The sequence below is a fragment of the Ostrinia furnacalis genome, unplaced genomic scaffold (genome assembly GCF_004193835.3).
Source record: "Ostrinia furnacalis isolate ACB-3 unplaced genomic scaffold, ASM419383v2 OfSCF0078, whole genome shotgun sequence".
NCBI classification, from domain to species: domain Eukaryota; kingdom Metazoa; phylum Arthropoda; class Insecta; order Lepidoptera; family Crambidae; genus Ostrinia; species Ostrinia furnacalis.
The window spans coordinates 193,950-215,221 of record NW_021130317.1 but is presented as its reverse complement, the minus strand read 5'-3'; the positions used below and the strand labels follow the sequence as shown (position 1 = coordinate 215,221).

Genomic DNA, 21,272 nt, shown 5'->3' with positions numbered 1-21,272 from the left:
GTTTTAGTATGCATTATTTAGTATTTGAGGATTTTTTTAAAAAGTTTTCTCACTCGCACACTACATACTACAGCTATCTTACTTCCTCATTGTTACAACAAAAATCTAAACCAATCAAAATTAATAATGATATGAATGCAACTACTAAATTACAGCTACAATATTAATCTGAAGGTCATAAATCACAAGTGCATCATGCACTAGATAATTCATACGCAAATCAAATCTAATATCCATATACGAGAGCACATAAAATAGATTTATTTATTTAAGATAACGGCACTCCTTTGATACCGAGAACCAAAGTTTATCTCGGACATATTAATATTTATCTTACATATTAAACCGATTGATGTCTGTTATCTACGATTTAATAAAATTTATTGGTCAACCTCTATCATTGATACACTTTACCTGTAGGAGATAATATAAAAGTCCGTTTGGATCGTAATGAAAAGCGGCGAGCTTTATAAAATGTGTCACAAATTAATTAATCAGAAGATTGAAGTACTGGAAAGTTTGATACTTTATCGCGTGCGTAATAAAGAAACTTAATATGAAAGAATGTTGGCTACTGCGACCGATTCATTTAAACTGATTAGGTTTTACTTAAAAGTAATGGTTATATTCACTTGTGCGACCATGACCATTACCACTAGATGGCGCCCCTATGACTTTGGATATTATAGGAACGCTCTAACTGTAGTCCCTTGTCAACTGTTCTAGCTAAGTCCCCTGTCAAAGTTCTAGCTAAGTCCCCTGTCAACAGTAGCTAAGTCCCCTGTCAACTGTTCTAGCCAAGTTCCCTGTCAACAGTTCTAGCTAAGTCCCCTATCAACTGTTCTAACTAAGTCCCCTGTCAAAAGTTCGAAGTCCCCTGTCAAAAATTCTAAGTCCCCTGTCAACTTTTCTAGTTAAGTCCCATGTCATCTGTTCACCTGGGCGAAGCTTCGACCATGAGCTCGGCGGGGCGCACCGTGGGCACTCGCAGCTGCGTGATGCGCGTCGGGTCCCGCGGCCGGCCGCCCTCCTCGCGTGTGTTGTACCCTGTCACGCGCTTGTCACGCTCTGACACCTGGAAAATGATTACCCTGTCACTGTAAAATATAAAAAAACAAATATACTGGCCCTTTTCTGAATGAGACGGAGCACAGTTTGGCATCTAAGGCTGGTTCTAGTGTCACGCGGACCGTACGATGCGGACCCGCTCCGCACGGCCAATCTGTGTGAACTTCTAGGGAGCGTTTTAGAGTAATGCGGTCCGGAGGAACCGCTCCGCTCCCTAGNAAACTGGGCCCTATCACCGCTGTATAAAGTGCACGCACCTGCCCTCGTTGCTGAGCTTGACGTCGCTGATGGAGCTAATGATCTCTGAGAAGAAGGAACGCGCGTGCGGATCCTCAGGCTCTTCGAACAACTTGGCGTGTCTGTCGCACAGCGCCGCCGCTCGCATGTCGCATAGCCGTATCGTGCCTGGAGAAATAATAGAAAATTTATTGGATTAAGATAGGAAATCGCTAAATATTCGCTGAAGGAAGCGGCGTAGAGGCCTCAGTTGAAGCCACGGCAGGGTTTACCACCTCTACGCTCTTCCTTAGAAGTCTTGGCCTGTGGGGATGCACCATTTGCCTCAAAAATTGCTCTTCTGACGTGGAGATCCCCCCATAACCCACTTGCCATTTTGCGCCTAAACCGTAACTATGTAGCTTCATAACTTGCCGTCTGAATCTGACCATAACGGGGGGTACACAAAGGGCAAAGGGATTTTCTAGTCACATTGCTCCTCTTACTCCGGCGAGTGACGGAGCATTTGAAAATAAAAGGTAAAGCTTTTTATGAAATATGACAAACGTATCAGATAATAATAATATGTACTCACCTTTACTACTAGAATATACAAAGAGATTGCATTCAGTCGGATGGAACTCAGCTGCGGTTATAACCTGAAATAGAAGAAAAAGAAATTTAATTCAAATTTTACCAATAATGGTGTCTAAATATCAAGCGTAAACGAGCCGTAAAAGTAAAAAGGTAAAAAGTTTACACAGACAGTTACTTTCACATTTATAACATTTGTAAGAATATGAATATGGAAATATGGATGTCTGGTCTTGCGCATAACTGACTCAGTGCCTGAGGTACAGAAGCGTCACGAAAAGGGTGTTATTGTGACGTCAAATGAAACAAAGAAGAAACGTCAGCGAGATTTCAGATGTGCTTCAGACTTGTATACTCTTGTCACGACGTCACCCCTCCCGTGCCGCACCCATGCCTCAAGCACTGACTCGGTTAGGCTCGGTTTCCACTAAAGCGGAGCGGAGCCTTATCAAGTCTAAACTGCATCTCACTTAACACCAGCGGGGTTACTCCGAAAAACGTTATCCGAACTTTCGAACGTTGCTATCCCTCTTACGCAAAGCGAGATGCCAGCGCGAGCGACGGTAACAGATAGACCCGAAACTACGTAAACGGTGTGTCGGATGCGATTGTGGTCAAACACTTCCCTTGTCTTGCATAAAAATATCTCCCATACCTCTGTGAGTTCCTCCATATTGGCGGGCTTGATGTCCACAATATTGAAGCTCTGGTCCGTGATCTCCAGATGCCAGAGGTTGATGCGGAGGTCGTCCGCCGACAGGTAAGTCTCCTGGTCAGAGTTCAGCGAGATAGAGTTTATGTGGTATGTGTGCGCGTTCGCGAATATCCGTCTGGAAGGAGAAAATTAAGACTTGTTAGTGTCAGTTATTGGAGGAAAACTCTACAGGGTGGAAACGATAAAGTGATCCCACTCTATTATTTCTAAACTACACAAGGTATCGAAAAAATGTGACTGATCCTGACAGTGCTTCACGAGCTCTTTTAAACGATACCAATATGGAAGCTGCAAACATTATTTTGTAACCTACTAATGGTACCGTTTGAAAGAGCTCGTGAAGCACTTTCAGGAAAAGTAACCAGTTTTTCCATACCTTGTATAGTTTAGAAATAATCAAGTGAGATCACTTATCGTTTCCACCCTGTATACTCAATCGTTTATCCACCACTTACTTAAAATTAGAACAAATAAGTGTTGATTACATATATTAAATTGGAAACTCATGATCATATTATTTACATATACCACCCAGACACCTGTGAGACAGTCCAAATAAACATAAGTAGCCATTCACGAATAACGTTGACATTTTGACATTAATTACAATGAGTGTCTTACTCTTCAGCTGTAGTTTTAGAAAAAAATCTATACCAATCAAAATGAATAATGATATGAATGAAACTACTAAATTACAGCTACAATATTAATCTGAAGGTCATAAATCACAAGTGCATCATGCACTAGATAATTCATACGCAAATCAAATCTAATATCCATATACGAGAGCACATAAAATAGATTTGTTTATTTAAGATAATGGTACTCCTTTGATATCGAGAACCAGAATTTATCTCGGACATATTAATATTTATCTTACATATTAAACCGATTGATGTCTGTTATCTGCGATTTAATGAAATTTATTGGCAAATAAAATAACAACTTCTATCTATCATTGATACACTTTACCTGTAGGAAATAATATAAAAGTCCGTTTGGATCGTAATGAAAAGCGGCGAGCTTTATAAAATGTGTCACAAATTAATTAATCAGAAGATTGAAGTACTGGAAAGTTTGATACTTTATCGCGTGCGTAATAAAGTATATTAAACTTAATATTATGAAAGAGTGTTTGCTACTGCGACCGATTCATTTGAACGTAACGTAGCTAACAACAGAGGTCTTGTGTGCTATATTTTAAGTTGGAACCAAATAAATGTTTTTCTTTCTTTCTTTCTTTCTTTCTATGTCTAAGTCCCCTGTCAACTGTTCTAGCTTAGTCCCCTGTCAACTGTTCTAGCCAAGTCCCCTATCAACGGTTCTAGCTAAGTCCCCTGTCAACTGTTCTAATTGAGTCCCCTGTCAAAAGTTTTAGCTAAGTCCCCTGTCAAAAGTCTAAGTCCCCTGTCAAAAGTTTAATGACCGTTTTCACCATCAATCCCTAATTTTAAGGTGACCCCTCTGAAAACAATATTCCTGTTATGTGTTACCATAGGGTTCACTTAAAAATAAGGGATTGATGGTGAAAACGGGTGTAAGTCCCCTGTCAACTATTCTAATTAAGTCCCCTGTCAACTTTTCTAGTTAAGTCTCCTGTCAAAAGTTCTAAGTCTCCTGTCAAAAGTTCTAAGTCCCCTGTCAAAAGTTCTAAGTCCCCTGTCACAAGTTATAAGTCCCCTGTCAACTTTTCTAGTTAAATCCCATGTCATCTGTTCACCTGGGCGATGCCTCGACCATCAGCTCGGCGGGGCGCACCGTGGGCACTCGCAGCTGCGTGATGCGCGTCGGGTCCCGCGGCCGGCCGCCCTCCTCGCGTGTGTTGTACCCTGTCACGCGCTTGTCACGCTCTGACACCTGGAAAATGATTACCCTGTCACTGTAAAATATTAAAAAAAAATACTGGCCCTTTTCTGCATGTTACGGAGCACAGTTTGGCATCTAAGGCTGGTTTAGTGTCACGCGGACCGTCCGAAGCGGACCCGCTCCGCACGGCCAATCTGTATGAACTTCTAGTGAGCGTTTTGAGAGTAATGCGGTCCGGAGGAACCGCTCAGCTCCCTAGCAGTTCATACAGATCGGCTGTGCGGAGCGATCCGCACTGACAGTCCGCGTGACACTAATACCAGCCTAATAGGTTAAATACATCATTTTAAGCTGTAACCATAAACCATGTGGTCCGGCAGAGTAAAATAGAATCACACCAAGTCCCAGTCATAAAAGGCCCAGACAAATACGTGATCATCAGGTCTTCTAATTCATCTGGCCGGCGTGGACGACTGTAGCCTGACCAATTTGTAACTCTCTAAAGGGGTAACGTAACGCACAAAACGGGACTATTCCCACCTCTCGTTTCCACCACTGCAACTCCTGTGTAGCCAGGATCTACAGCTTGACCGCCATAAAAACCAAACCAATGAAGGTCAACTTTGTCCCGGGGGAAAGTTAAACTGTCATTGGACCCGCAACGAAATTAATCAGAAGAACACGTAACGTAACGCACAACTTCTCATCCATCATCATCATCATAATTTCAGTCATTGGACGTACACTGCTGAGCGTAGACCTCCCCCAAAAACTTCCAGATTGCCCGGTTGTAAAGTAAGCAGATAAGATACATAATTGGTTACAAATTAATTATGTAACATTACCGAATCTTACTTTCATGTGGGGTACAATGTAATAAATTAGCGTTTTTATAACATTATAACAGCGTGCAGAAATTTTAAGTGCTATTTAATAGTCTCATTGAGATAAATTACTGTTATAATTGCAATAATAAATCTCTTTATTGTGATGCAACTTGTTAACAGCATACACTGTTACACACGTTCATTAGAACAATTGTAGTAATTGTGAATGGGAAACAAATGATAATTATTACGATGCAATTCGATATCTTCTATTGGCACTTGGTTTACTCCGTCCTTTTCATGGTTCCCATGAAAAAGTTATATTTAAGTTTGGGAAAGTTTTCAAAGAATATTTTTCCTGTAGCTGACTAAGAACTCAAAAATAGCTCTAAAACCTTTTTTTAACACTTATAGGGTTTCCCAAATGGGGCCTGCTAATACAGCACTTTAGTGCAGCTCAGTCTGAGTAGTTTTGTCAAACATTAACAGGAGTCGAACCTCAAGCGGGCAAAAGTATGGAAGCCTCTTTTAGATAGCTCGGACCAAACACAACGGGGTGATTCCATATTCCTTCTTTTATCCTTTTTTGCAACTAGTCCAAGGCAGGGCGCATATTGGGGGAAGCCTATGGTCCAGAAGTGGACTTGCTTATTTAGGCTGATGATAAATGATGAATGACATTCCTTTCTTCCATTCTAGGGTACATTACACATAGTGAGCTTACCTTCCACAATTTGATAGTCTTGTCATTGGTGGAGAGTAGGAAGTGGGCTTGGTTCTTCTTCTTCAACCACCTGATCTTGTTGATTTTCTCCTCAATCTCCAGCGACTTGAGGTAGTCGAACTCCGGCTCGTGTGACTGGAACGTCGAGTACACGTTGTACTCGCCTTTCTTTGGTACGCATTGCTTGGATGCTGGGTCTCTCTGTAACAAACGGTTTTATTAACATTAAGGTGAGATTTATTTTTTAAAACTTTATGGCAAAGATAACAAGGTACAAAAGGACTTAGACCCTTCGCCCACGGCGACTTTTTGTAGTGATGCTGTCGCGCGTTTCGTAGACAAGCGACAGCATCGCTACTAACGCGCGTTACTCGCATTTGCAACGCACTACAGAAGTGAAGCCAACGCGATACTAACGCGGTACAGCATCACGACTGTATCAATGCGAACGCGCGACAGAATCACTACTGCATAACTACAAAGTCGCCGTGGGCGAGGGGCCTTAAGGTCATAGCAGTATCAACTCTGAAAGGGATCAACAGCGTATCTCGCATTTCGCCAGCTGTCACCGCCTTTTGCGCACTGTCAACCGCGAGACGAGGCGTTTACGTTAATAGATAAGTGTGCGTTGCAATATGGAGTTTCATACGAATAATATTGATCGCCTAGAGTTGATACGGTTACGATCCCTTTCCGGGTTGATAAGTGTGCTACGTCCTTTAGCCGGAACATTCGCCAGTTAAGTAGGTGACAAACAATCCAAATTATCTTCACTCACTTCAAATGCTTGAATATATAAAAGCGAATGCTTTCGGGGAGGAAATGCTAGAAAAGTAGACTTTTAGAAATGACAATAGCATTGTAATTCTCGGTTTTCATTCAAGAATCTAATAGAATATAACACGTTTAAACGTTTCTAGTGAGGAAGAGCCTTAAAAGCTTGACCTGACGTATTTATGTGCGTATAAGCACGTATTTTGATGTTCGTGAGATATACGTTTACCTTGTTATGTTTCACCTGTTTGCACTTGCTTACACGTCACAATTTGTCGGTTACGACAATAGTCTATTTCACTCTAAAAAATGTTTAGTTTTAAGGATAACAAATCACTAAGGAAAACTGTGCAATAAAAGTTATTCATTCATATAGGCAACGGGATCAATCTCAACTCTTTTCTAACACTGCAACTTCTGTATAGCCAAGATCTTCATTTTGGTCTCAAATGAAACCCAACCAGTGAAGGTTAAGGCCCAGAACAGACGGTGAAACGCAACTGCAACGAAACTGCAACTACTAGTTACTTTTCAGTTGCATCTAAGTTTCTGCCATAGCGTCCGTTGAGAGACCACACATGACGCGACCAGGTCGCGTCAAAAGTAACTAGCAGTTGCAGTTTCGTTGCAGTTGCGTTTCACCGTCTGTTCTGGGCCTGAGTAGTCCCAAAAAATTGTGAGTAGTCCCAAAAAATTCTTGAAAGTAACAATGATCGATTCGCCAAAAGATAGACCGAAAATATAATTTGATAAAGATATCGATTACAAATCGATCTCGACCAAGACATGCCCTTTTCGAAACCTCCGATGCGTCCGTGTAAGGAAAGGCCTCCCAAAAACGGCGCAAGCGAATTTCTCTTCGTGCGTTTCGCGAACGTTCGTTACGTCACAGATTTGTGTCACGGCGACTGACGGAGCGGGACATACATAATAATATCCTTATCATGTGAATCATTGAAAAATTACGGTGGGGTGATAATATCACTATTCTAACGCTACTTGAAAATGATACTGGATTGAAATAAATTTGTTGTAGGTCATATAATTTAGGAAAATTATACTTCAGTTTAAAAAAACGCAGCCTCACGGTCCATTACGTTATTCATGTGCTCAGATTTATAATATGTTTACGATTTTAGACATTTAAGCTAACTGTAGAACTGAAGTAGAAAATACTGCTGGGATGGGACCACAATCGATTCAAGATTAAGTAAATCACCATAGCAATAATACGAAATGTCCCATGCATTTAAAGCGAATATTGCAATACATCTTTGTTCCAAGATCGCTCTTATAACGACTTCATAAGAAGCCACAGTTTTAAGCTTAAGAAATAGTGACCCTTTTAGCACAAAATATAACAGAAGGTAAACTCATGTATGTACCTCGCTTTGCATACCTCTCTCGCTCGCACGCTCGGCCGTCGCGCTAGGGTTGTCTTGTCATGTGTTGCGTTTATTTCGTTATGATAGAAAAATGTTACTCTTAATACTATGCAAGAAAGACAATAACAGATATCCACGTATACTTATTTTTATTTAGTACGTTATTACAGCCTTGGCCAAAAGTATTGAGCACCCATGATATTTATTAATTTTGAAGGAATTATACATGTGTCTGAATCAAAACAGTTTTTAACAGTTTTATATTGTTTATTAACAACAAAAAAATAATANGTGTGCGTGGCTCGAGCGCGTTTAGTATGGAGTTTGTCTTCTGTTATATTTTGTGCTTTTAGGCTGGTAACGCTTTCGAAACAGCTGAAGATCGTGACATGTTTGGGTGAGGCTCAATCAAAGGTGTTTTGGTCCAAAGTATCGTTCCACTTTCATACATGTTTGTCTTGCCTAAGACAGGCCCATGCACTATGGCGAAATACCTGTTCATTGACCCATGAGACTGATAAATAAATAAGATACATGTGCGTGATCTTACGTTCTATTTGTCAGCCGTTTGGTGTAGTGGTTCTTACGGACTCCTATGCCAGAGGTCGCGGGTTTGATTCCCGCACACTAGAAACATTATTTTGTACGCATGAACATATTTGTTAGTATTGGTCTGGGTGTATTGAGAAAAAAAGTATTCAAGCATGTTATCTGTTTTCTAGTACCCATAGCACAAGCTTTGCTTAGTTTGGGACTATTATAATGAGAAACGTTACGGTTTTTCCACTATTCAGTCTACAAAGTCTAATTTTGTCTCACAACAAAACAAATGACAGTTTCTTTAAATTAAACAAGTCCTTACTCTTTCTAGTATGATTAATAAAAATATATCATACTACAGTACGATGAATAGTACTCGAATGATCGTAATCGGTCCAAGCAAGCTGCCATCGTTAAACTGGTTTGGGACAGTTTTTTTCGCCAAAGGTGGACGAACAACAAAACGGTACACCTGTTGGTTCGCGTTCATAGTAATTTACCGACGTTTGCCATCATATTTTGTAGTACGTTAACATGTTTAATATTGACAGTAATTGAGGTACATGTTTTTATTTGCAACTTATTCTTATGAGATTTTTAAGGATAAATGTGTCAACTTTCATTAAATAAAATATTCTTATTTTTACGTACTAGCTGCATTTTGCGCATGCGACTTGGTACATTGCGTGTGGACATCATTTTCCGAAGTATTCATAACTTTCCCACAGTCTTCTCATTCACATTATTAATGGGTCAAGCAAGCTATATCCCAGTTTCTATATTACTTCTATTAGCAATCTAAATAGAAACTACCTCACTTTAGGTTCTTAAGGATGGGCTTAAACAGTGTAGCCAGTAAGTACAAACTTCTTGTAAAGCCATTTCTATGAATGTTTGGATGTATCACCAGTGATACCGATTTTTCAAGAGCAATCGGTTGTTCAGACTGGAACTGCAGTCCTAAGATGCACGGGAAACATTTCTCGTCTAAAATCAATAATTTCCAGGATGAGATTATATCCTGGGCGCGCATCCTAGCCAGGCCAGGCAGTGGACGTAAGGGGGGTATCCATTAATTACGTGAGACTTTTAGGGGGGGAGGGGGTCCAGAAAATTCTCACATAATCTCACGGGGAGAGAGGAGGGGTGTCGAGAAATATCACGCAATTTTTTTCCACAACAAACAAGAGCAAATCCTCCGTCTGCATTTGTGAACACAGGCCCAGTTTTTAGATCCGCAATTTTTTTCGCAGGTCGGGTTTTTTTTTAATAAAATTTAATATTTTCGAAGCATGGATTATCTCATTTACATTGCAAATAGGCATTTTCGAAAATCTTACGTGAGATTAGGGGGTGGGGGAGGGGGTCTGGCAAAATCTCATGAAATCTCACCAAGGGGGGCGGGGGGGTAAAAAATAGCCAAAATTGTCTCACGTAAATAATGCCTAAGCGGGCAATACGACCCTATATTAGTATCAAAAATGTACTTACCTGAAATATGACGACTCGCCCGCCCTTGTCCCCAGTGGCCAACAGTTCACCGTCATGGTTGAACTCGACACACGATATCAGGTCGGCCTCGGTCACGTCATCCTCCAACGTGCCCTTCACCTGACTGAAACACCATGTGGTCTCCCCACCATTGCCTGAAATGATAGAGAGCGTGATGGGAATTCGGTGGCAATTGCAATAGCTTTAAAGGTCAATTTTCTATGAGTTCACTCAAGGTATAGTTGTTGCAATTCACGAAGGCGAGTGAGCTCTACATGTGTGGTGGCTCGACAAGGAAAAATTTCCGTGCTAAGCGATTTTGCAGGTCCAATGACAGTTTAACTTTCCCCCGGGACAAACTTGACCTTCATTGGTTGGGTTTTTATGGCGGTCAAGCTGTAGATCCTGGCTAAACAGGAGTTGCAGCGGTGGGAATGTGTGGTGGCTCGTAACTGTTCGTTTTTCTAAAGTTTTGATAGATATTACACTACCGTTAAGTGCATGTATTGTACACGTAGACACACAAGTAAAGCTCACTCATAATCTGGAGAACTGAACATTATTTTGACAGAGAGCTTGATGGGATTTCAGCAGTAATTGCAATAGTTTAAAGGTGATTTTTCAATGAGCTCACTCAAGATGGTTAGGGATAATCTGCACTGGAGAACTAGACGTTCTTGCAATAACAGAAAACCTGATGATACTTTGGTGGCCATTGCAGTACTTATAATGTTCATTTTTCCATGAGTTTACTTCCAAGTGGATATGGATAAGCAGTGGAAGATAAGCAGATTACTGCAGCAAACATAATTCAACTTGAGTTGATAGAGACACAGAATGAAATCGAAATAGCTTTGGAAGAAACTTTAACCAAGCAAATTCAATTCAAATCACAGAAAATCAACATGAGATGTGTTAAATTAGAACTTATTAAAAAACTATAGTCTTTTATGAATAGTAGGAATAAAAGATAATTTGTGGCCAGTGAGATGATAATAGAATGCTAATAATAACATCTTTACTAAAAGTAAGAGTGAATAATTCAAGTCACACTTGAAAAGGCCATTTCATGCTTTATTTGAGCATAAATAAATGTATCAATCATCAAAGCACCAACATCAATCATTTTTTTCTGACAATTGTTATCAAAAACTATGATAATAGAAAAAAATCAATAGAGTAGATAAAGTAAAAGATAAAGTAGAAAAAAAATTGTTGATTCTTCATTTAGATGCAGGTTAATAATATGTTAATTTTCAACCATCATAATTTCTTATGTGCATCTAAGGGCTAATTTTTCAATCGTCAGATATCTTTTAACTGACGAATAGTCTTGTCATTTTGACATATTTCCCATACTAAAACTGTCAATGTGCCAAACTTATTCTTCAGTTAAAAGTTATCCGACGATTGAAAAATTAGCCCTAAATGAAAATTCAACTAGAGATAAATTCATCCAATAGAAAACATTCTCAGAGTTTTTTGTAAAAGATACAAGCATTTTCAATGCAACTTTGATTTCTGTAAATCTAAATAAAAGTAAATGTTACTTACCCCCTTACTAATAAAACTTACACGCTCGTTGGACAGTGTTTTAAAGTGACGTTTAGTATAAAAATGTCATTTTAAAACAGTGTTCAACAAAAGTGTAACTTTTTATTAGTAAAGGGGTTAGTAGGTAATTAACATTTACTTGGATATTTCAAAGTTTAAATAAAAATGCTTGCATAAGATTTAATTAATTCAAAATAGAATAGCAATCAGTCAATTTTGCACTCAAATTCATAGGAAACACGGAAGAAAATCGTAAATAATGCAATGTACGAACCCTAGTCAAATCGGTTAGATAATAGAAAACATTAATTTGTTAATCTAAAGAGATCCTACAAGATTAGTAAAAATAAATACTTAGAAATTGATTAGTATGTTAGATTTCAAATATAATAGAAAAATTACTAATCATTTACCTAAAATTTACTTTTAAGTTTCAATAATTTACTTCTAAAATGACTAATGTTAATCTACGTAACATCAGATATCTCAATGATCAATTCGGTTCTCGCAACGGTAAGTTTCATAGCAAATAAGGCATGTAAAATTACATACAGTCACAAATAGTGTTCCAATGTAGTCGGCATGAATGATGACGCCAGTTTGTGAANTTTGTAAAGTTATCTTGTATCCGAATACGATGATTTGAATACCATGGCACTTCTTTCTTTTTCAACATTTCTATTTACATAACTATCGTGAGTTATCAGTGTTCAATTAACATTTTTATGTTTTTCTAAGTCAAACTAAAAAGGTTACGTTAAACACACTGGCACTCAAACGTGTCTCAACTAAGAATGTAGTGTAGAATCGGATTTTTGAACCTGTTTTCATGTTGTTCTATAGTAACAGTATACTTTTGAATGAGACCTCTTGTAAACGGACACCATGCTTTAGAAATAATCATCTCATTGTATGGTTAAGACAATAGCTGTGAACACAAAGGGCTTCCTTTGAATATTATGTAACTTATTTTATTGTGACATGCATTGTTCATGCACCTCACGTCAATTAAAATAGGGTTGATAATTATTTGGCAAATTGTAGGATAGCCAGTGTATAAATAGGGACAGGTTATAAAACTGAGTTAGTTGTCTGTTACACACAGAATCGAAATCATCTTAGCACTAAAATTGTCACCAATTTCAGTTGCAAAGCAAAGTAAAAAAATATTTTTTTTAAATAATTTTTATGAAAAAATATTTTTTGTTTAAACAAGTGTATTATTACAATGTCAAATCTCAATTCATGGAGCAACATTTCATTGTTTCAAACGTTTAACAATTGGATCAAATGATGTTGAATTCAATTTGTGTAAAAGGCACTAAATAAATAAATAAATAAATAGCTATCTTACATAAATGTGACGTGTAAAACACAAGAACTGTTTCGCAAAATTTGCAATTTAATTACAAAGAAACTAATAAAAATAGAAATACAAGTACTAAGTAGGTCATCAGGAAAAATTGTAATCAGATTTGGCATATCACCAGAAATGGTTAGTATAGTAAAACATGGTCGGCATAGTAATTTGCTATGTAAGGACAAGGACACGAATTTGTGAGGATTAGTTTTATTTCTAGCTAGTAGGTAACATTATCACATCATTAACTATGCAAAAATGTGTATAACACGATAAAGAGTGCTTGACAATACTTTACCAAGCATCATTATTACTTTAAACTAGGTAACTGCCATTGGTAACAGTAAATTATCAATTTAGCAAAACAATCTTTAATTTCAAAAGTATAATTTGTTATCAATAAATAATTATAAACAAACAATGATTACAATATTATGGTTATTTGTATTACATAAACCACTAAAGTTTACGATACCAAATCTGATACAGCTTTCTTGCTTTATTTCATTAGTTAGATAAAGAATATTGAACTCAAAAATGCTTTCATTAGTTCTGAGAAGTCAAGTCTAGGGTTATAAAATTAACTAGCTCTATGAACATAATGGTTGGTAGCCAATCATGTTTTAATCCACAAAATGTGATACCAGTGGGTAAATAGTGAATTACATGCAAATGTGTAATATCATGTGACATGTTGATTACATAGATCCACTGTTAGCGGTTCACAAAGATCACTATTATTATTACAGGTTATGTGCCTACATCAGAAAAATTGGAAATACCACTATTGTTGTTTGATAAAAATGAGCATTATGCACACAAATGAAGAATATGTCTGTTTGGATCTACTAAAAGTTGTAGAAATGTGCATTTTTCTGAATCCGAAACAGTTTTATTACATAAAGAGGGCAGTACAAAAAAAGCGTCTGGGTTGATGCTAACCTCCTACTCGTTTGAATAACGTATTTTCTTGACAAACATCAGAGTTCGCGATAATAGTAAATAGATCGGGAGAATAGATAGCAAATGTGTTTCTAGCTACGAGAATATGCTACGTCAATCGTTTTATACGCTACACTGACCTTCAAAATCAACAACTGCCATCATCTGATTTCATACAAACAATCATTGGCGCCCGCATAAACATGGAATACGCCAATTTTACGACCAGCTACGACAAAAATACCGTTACGAGAACCTTCTCCGATCTACTTTTCTAGCGTTATTGTAAAATCAAGGAGCAAAAGGTTAAATCTATCGGCGTAAATGATAACCAAACATTTCCTAACCAAGCCATCATCACAGTATGTAAACACTAAATACTGTTAACCACACTAATGACAATAACATTGCATTTACCGTCAGAGTTCGAACGATAAAACATCTTCGAAATATTGCGATTCCCAAATCCAATTTCGCCCTTGACTAGCGGGCGCTAAAAGTCACCACTTACCGGCCATGACAAAGCCCAGCACAAAACTTTAAGAAGTTCGATAGTTTTAGTACACAATCACTTCAATGTTTTGCTAAAACATCACACAAATATGCCGATGAAAATAGATTAAAATCATTTCAACATTACATCGGTAAAAAGCAATGGCGCTCAGATATACATACAAATAATTACTGCAGAATTCGATGTTGCCATACTATAATTTGAAAAACTACTATTTATATTGACAAAAAATATTATTTATTTATTTACGTTATTGTACAAAAATGAATACGTTTTTGTAAAAATTGATATTTTATGTTTCTCATTTTTTCACCTCTTTTCTCATGATCAATGTTTACCAACATACGCTACGCGCGCTCGAAAAACGTCTTACTACCTATATTGAACAGATTGAACTGATATCTGTGTTTTGGAGTTTTAAAATACAAAATACCTATAATTACTCTGATCACCACAACACAACTCTTTTATTATAATTATTATTATGTAATTTTAATTTAATTTTGTACCGCCTACTCTATTTCCAATTTAGTCTTAAGGTTAACTGGAGAAAAAAGCCAAAAATGGCATTACCTTTTCAGCGCCACCGCTTATGATTATGGATTGGTGGCGAATAGGTCAAATTTGACATAATTATTATGTAAAACTGTAACTGTAAATTGTATTAAAAAACCTAATACAATGAAGAGTTCAAAAACGAAATACGTTTCTAAATTACATAACACTAAATTACGACAAAAAGGAGGTAAAATTATTATCTTGAAAAATGACAATACATAATTTATAATATGATCAAATTAAGAAAGATATAAAAAACGAATTTTTTTCTTTCTATTAATATCTTCTTTTAATCAATACGTATAATTATAAAGTGCAAAGATAAAACTTTTCAGTTTTATAATAATTCGTAAAATATGCATTTTTGTAACTTCATACCAGCATCGGCATCGATGCATTTATCATAAGGCATTGATGAATAAAATCCCAGCGAGCAAAATAACTAGTGTAAAACTTACTTATTGCAAGTTAGCACAAAAATAATTAACAAACAATTCAACAATAACTTGATGGTATTCTACTACTCTAGTAAAAATATATAAGGTGGCAACACTGAACCTGTCAAACGTCAAAAGTGACATTTACGGAGCAAAACAGTCGTGCAAAGGCGCGCATTTCGCTACTACGCAAGTGGTGCCATCTAGATTTTGATGGCGTAACGTTGGACTGTTTTATCGACACACAATGTCTGTTTTATTTTAGCCGTTAAAAAATTAACCGTACGCGATTCACAACAAAAAAAAAATACAAATAAAATAACATTTGAAAATAATAAAAATGTAAAGTTTATATTTTTTGAAACTCTTTGCTTATCCCGGAAGTTCCCTTGAAGTTGGTTGGGTGTTTCAAAATTATGTCAGTGTCACGAAGTGTGTGAAAATTCACGCGCAAATATTTATTTTGAAAAGGAAAATTAATACAACTTCAAAATGAGCCATGATATGTTTAGTTCGGTAAGAAATTTTATTGTTTTCATACATAAGTCTTCACATTACACAATCTAAGTAGGAACTAAGTAGATTGTATTCAATTTTATAGACTTAGTCAGAGGGGTCCAGCTCTAGCCACATAATAGGCTGGATTGGGACAAACTTAAAATCTTCTTTTACTTCGGAATTTTTAGGCAAGTAGTTATTTTCTTTAAAAACCTACCATTCTTGTTCCCGTGGTCAAAAATGATGCTCAGCTTTTGTAAACTGTTTTGGCGCGCCTCCGCGAACAGCCGTCTTTTGTTTTTCGGCGACGACTGCGTTGCGAGCGGTGACACCACCATGGTCGTGGTAGACATCATACCACAGCCACCATGTCACAGGCTCTGTNATACAGAATGGTTATCGACTACAGACGTTTGAACGACATAACGATCGACGACAAATACCCATTACCAAACATTAATGATTTATTTGATAAATTAGGAAAAAGCGTTTACTTCAGTACGATTGATTTAGCTAGCGGATATCATCAGATTGAGGTAGAAAAATCCGACAGACAAAAAACTGCCTTCAGCACACAAAACGGTCATTATGAGTTTCTCAGAATGCCCTTTGGCCTTAAAACAGCTCCGGCAACATTCCAAAGAACTATGGATAATATACTTAGAGGTCTACAAGGACTCCATTGCATGGTTTACCTTGATGACATAATTGTGTATTCCAGCAGCTTAGATCAACACCTGGAACATCTAAAATCAATTTTCGACAGACTCAGANATGTCACAGTATTTTGTTGATGAGACTCCGTCCGACTTTTTTTATAGGTCCATGCTTACGCATTATAGTACACTGAGCATGAATAAATATCGCTCTCGATTTTTTTGTACGTAAACCAAAAGAGCTGCAGCGCGATCATTCCTTAGAACTAGAACTCGATTACGAGAGTCATTCGTGCTCAGGGTACTAAACGTACGAGAGTAACAAAAAAGGCACAAAAACCGTTTCGGTTTGAAATGTAATATCGTATCTTCGAGTTTATTGGACATTTTAAACAGAATTTCACAAGTTTTAAAACTTATCGATAAAATGGTTATTCAATGATTACATAATGTAAGACTTGTACTTAGCTTGTTTAAAGAAATTAAAAGACGATTAAACGGCAACAAATTAGGTTTCAATACGAAACTGAAGTCTGAACATAAGTTATTTTTTTAAGTTTATTAATTTGGTGTGTTTATCTTTCATTAATTAATCATAGAATATAGTTAACCTCCAGACGCTCCTTTTAGCTCTCAAGCGTTATTTACTTGTTTTAATTAAATAAACTGGAGTAAACCACTCAACCAATGGGAATTCGTTTGGAGTAAACAAACTTTGAAAGCCTGTATAAATATTTTGTAAAACGAGAGATAACTAATGAATAATATCTACGATATAAACGAGTTGTGACATAGCAATTTGCAAGTTCTATATAGTTACTTCACTTAGTATGTAAGTACGGTACATATTATGTTATTCCCTATCATATAGTATTTTCTAATTAGCATCTTTAGTTACAGGATAGTCTTATCTTTGCATAGTATAAAACAAAGTCGCTCCCGCTGTCTGTACGTTTGCTTTAGATCTTAAACTACGGAACAAAAGTAGGAAGGAAGCGAGCTTCCGGAATCCTCAACCACAGAGGAACTGGCTATCTTACCTCTAACTGCCGGAACACAACAATGCTGTCAACATTGTTGTTATGGCGACAGACTTAGGTAAGATGGTGGTAGCTAGCCAGGCGGACTTAGAACAAGCCCTAGCACCAACCAAACCGAACAGAAAAATCTGCCCCCACTGGGAATCGGAATCGGGACCTCTGCGTCTGAAGCAGGTGGTCTTACCACTAGACCACAGAGGCGGTTAAATCTGAAAGAAATCTGAAGTCTCATTGACGTTTGACGTTTCAAAAACATCCTCCCGTGCCGTTTCATACCTCAGAGCCCCGATTACGGTAATTTTTTAACGTCAACAATCCAGACACGCTTCTCGATTCTGCGATACGATTGGTCGTTCAACAGCGTACGTCAGCTGTTTTGACCAATCGTATCGCAGAATCAGAAACGCGTCTGGATTGTAGACGTTATAAAGGCTCTGGCTGACAGAGTTTAGCGCCAACCCATAATGCAACAGGCCATAATAGGCTCGCATGTAATTAGTAAAATGCCTAATCCATATTTAGTTTTGGAAATAGCAGATCGACCATCATACTACCTAAAGCAGTGGCTATGCTCGCGGTGAAAATAGATCGCTCTAGTTTGGCTTAATTTGCGGACTATCCCAATGGCGTAGTGGACGAGGCGCGATTACTTAACCAGGTGTGAGGGTCCCTAGTCCCGAGTTTGACTGCTGTGCCACAATTGATCCAACCAAAGTCAAACTTGGGACCCTACGCCTTTAGCATTTTATATATTTTACATAACACGACAAGAGATCAATGAATTAACAGTACAGCGATATAGGGCCTTCCTTTGAAAACAATTGGATTACTAGGTACTTGAAAAGGACTTAAAGTACAACAATTTGATTGACTCATAATAATTGACTCCAATAAAATCATTTAATCTTAGACAAGATTGATAGAATCAAGCTGAATTATGATAATTAAATCTGTTACTACGTTACCTAAGGATAAAAATCTAGACTAAGAACTTAATCTCTTCCTTGTATCCTCATCATAAGAACTTCTAGAGGGAATGGGAATGATGATTTATTGATGCACATCTTAGCATGTGATTCAGCAAAGGCGCAACTATATTACTGGAAAAATAATGTGTCAGGTCAAAATCCGAAGTCTAAATGCGTATTTATTACTACCGCCATAATTGCCCGGGTCACTGGCTCGGTCAGGAATAGATTGGCCCTCAATGACATGTCACGATGTCAACCACATTGTAGCGTGGACTTTATAATTGAAATGTAATTGGAATTGAGTCTTGTTCTACCCCATTGAATTTGTTGATACAAAAAATACTAATTTCAGAACATTGAAGAACTAACAATATTAAAAACATCTTTTGAGAAATTATACTTAAGTTTCTTTTTTATTAGAACCCAATTCCCACATAGGGCTGATCCCGGGATAGTCCCGGGATCCCGGGATCACCCATCAAAAATCCCGTAATCCCGGGATTGAAAAACATGCTCGGGATTGTATTCTCTATGCACATAGCATGTGATTCAGCAAAGGCGCAACTTTATTACTGGAAAAATAATGACAGGTCAAAATCCGAAGTCTAAATGCGTATTTATTACTACCGCCATAATTGCCCGGGTCACTGGCTCGGTCAGGAATAGATTGGCCCTCAATGACATGTCACGATGTCAACCACATTGTAGCGTGGACTTTATAATTGAAATGTAATTGGAACTTGTAAGTCTTGCCCCATTGAATTTGTTGATACAAAAAATACTAATTTCAGAGTCATTAGTTTTCCGAAATAGCAAAAAATTACCACATAATACAGGGCTGTAAACATAAGTAAAGTAATTTGTTGCCAAGATCTTCAGAAGCAAAAACTATAAGTAAGTAAGTAAACCGGATATTTTCATAATGTACAAAATCTGAGAGACAGGCCAAAAATATGCCTAAGTCACCAAAATGCTAGTAGAAATAATGTAGCCTGTGCTAAACAAGAGCACAAAATACTGCAAAAAAGTTATGATTGACTTCAGCACCATGTAGGTACCTCGATACTAATGCCATGTTTCTCTCGAAACCCTGGTAGGTACATACCTATAAGGCCTAAAATAGAAATATACTGTGAAGAGCCTCATAAAGGCTGAAGGTACTAGCTCAGAATCATCTAATATGTATCTCGTCGCACTGAAAAATCTATAAGCAGATGCTTATGTTTACAATACATTCCTTCTCCAGACCAGCTTTCAAAATATCGTCATTCCCAGACTCATCGTAAATTCCTCCTAAATGGCTCAGCTCGCAAACTAACCGGGGTAATTGATACCGACTCGAACTGATTAAATGCGATCCGCTGCAGATTTGATTACAATCGTGCAATACGAAGGAGCTTGCGTTTGTGACGTCATCTGCAGACACATACGAAGTACCTAGTTAAACATAGTTTAAGTTCAATTATCTTTCACGAAATAAACTGAAGTTTCCTGAAATAAAAGCTCACGTGGAAAATTTGTTGAAAATCACCGCGGGAACATCTCTGTCGCGCAGTGGCTGGAAAATTTCTTCAACAACAAAGTCGTTCGTACCTACCTTATTTATTTATTTGACTCTTTATTTATTTTCATTTTTTAATTTTGTTACAGAGCGCCAATGACCAGCTCACGAGGGAGCGGGGAATATGCATGGAAAGTACGTAATCATAAAAAAACAATATTGCTGAATGTTTTTTGTATAATCCTCTAGCTTTATTTTATCCCGAAGATATCGTTATAACGATACGCCCACCATAATTGTGCTCCAATTTGTTTTTGTTATCTGCCACTGTTTTATGGTCTATCTATTCTCACGGCGAATCAATCGATAGTGAGATTAAAGAGTAAGTAACTGCATAGTTCTGTGTAGACCTACAGTATAAATCTTCTTCATCATCATAATTTCAGCCATAAGAGTCCACTGCTGAACATAAGCCTTCCCTAATGATTTCCAGATAGGCCGATTTGTAGCGGCCTGCATCGAGCGCTTTCCTGCAATCTTTAGAAGTCATCGTGGGTCGTCTCACACTGCGCTTTCTTCTTCTTAGTCATTTCTCTCTTAGCAGAGCGGCCGTGGTCACATAAAGGCGTTCACATCGGTTGTAGAGGCACGATCACGTCTGCACGGTCTCCCGCCATCTCTCCCTGTTGGCAGACTGCCTGGTGCAAGCTGTAGATCCTGGCTACATTGGAGTTGCAGTGGTGGGAACAAGAGGTGGGAATAGTCCCGTGCTTGGTGCTATCAGATACGCGGTTTCCCACTGCCGATTTTCCTTGGTCAGTCCAGGGCACCTATGCCCTGATCTGCCATGCTATCGGGTTCCCTGTCGCGCTGCGTGCACTGTTCTTATTCAATCCTAAACTGTATTCTTTTGTTTTTCAGAGGACTGCCCTACTAGAAAAGCGTTTCTAGAACTCCGCGAATGCCAGAACCGCATCATGAACAAGCCGTACACGGCTGAAAACTGCCACCAGGAGACGGTAGACCTGATTGAAGCCATCGACCACTGCGTTGCTGATAAGGCTTTTGTCAAATTTGCTTGAGATTCTTTAAACTTTTTGC

General features: G+C 37.9%; 2 protein-coding genes across 6 annotated transcripts in view; one reads left to right on the top strand and one right to left on the bottom strand.

Moving 5' to 3' along the window:
- The window catches only part of tws (protein phosphatase 2 regulatory subunit tws), a 23,569-nt gene extending 7,186 nt beyond the window's left edge, over nt 1–16,383 (bottom strand). The window contains exons 1-7 of one of the 5 annotated variants that reach the window (XM_028302405.1): nt 16,221–16,383; nt 10,141–10,295; nt 5,951–6,151; nt 4,314–4,450; nt 2,534–2,708; nt 1,880–1,943; nt 1,326–1,473 (exon numbers count right to left, since the gene is read on the bottom strand). In XM_028302405.1, the coding sequence (XP_028158206.1) occupies nt 1,326–1,473; nt 1,880–1,943; nt 2,534–2,708; nt 4,314–4,450; nt 5,951–6,151; nt 10,141–10,295; nt 16,221–16,359 (1,019 nt within the window). In that variant the 5' untranslated portion in view covers nt 16,360–16,383. Of the gene's footprint in view, nt 1–1,325; nt 1,474–1,879; nt 1,944–2,533; nt 2,709–4,313; nt 4,451–5,950; nt 6,152–10,140; nt 10,296–14,413; nt 14,687–16,220 lie in introns of those variants that run through there. The other 4 variants (XM_028302398.1, XM_028302418.1, XM_028302410.1 and 1 more) reach the window with 4 other exon arrangements.
- On the top strand, nt 15,816–21,272 carry LOC114351284 (cytochrome b-c1 complex subunit 6, mitochondrial). The gene is made up of 3 exons (XM_028302441.1): nt 15,816–16,021; nt 20,321–20,366; nt 21,093–21,272. Exons 1-3 carry the CDS (start codon nt 15,998–16,000, stop codon nt 21,251–21,253), a joined length of 231 nt encoding a protein of 76 aa, XP_028158242.1. The 5' UTR covers nt 15,816–15,997; the 3' UTR covers nt 21,254–21,272.

Bases quoted from the DNA above. Each gene is read 5' to 3' on its own strand.
- LOC114351284 (XM_028302441.1), top strand. From the start codon at position 15,998: ATGAGCCATGATATGTTTAGTTCG. The intron at 16,022-20,320 runs GTAAGAAATTTT...ATTTTGTTACAG, and splicing joins GCCATGATATGTTTAGTTCG to AGCGCCAATGACCAGCTCAC. The intron at 20,367-21,092 runs GTACGTAATCAT...TTTGTTTTTCAG, and splicing joins GCGGGGAATATGCATGGAAA to AGGACTGCCCTACTAGAAAA.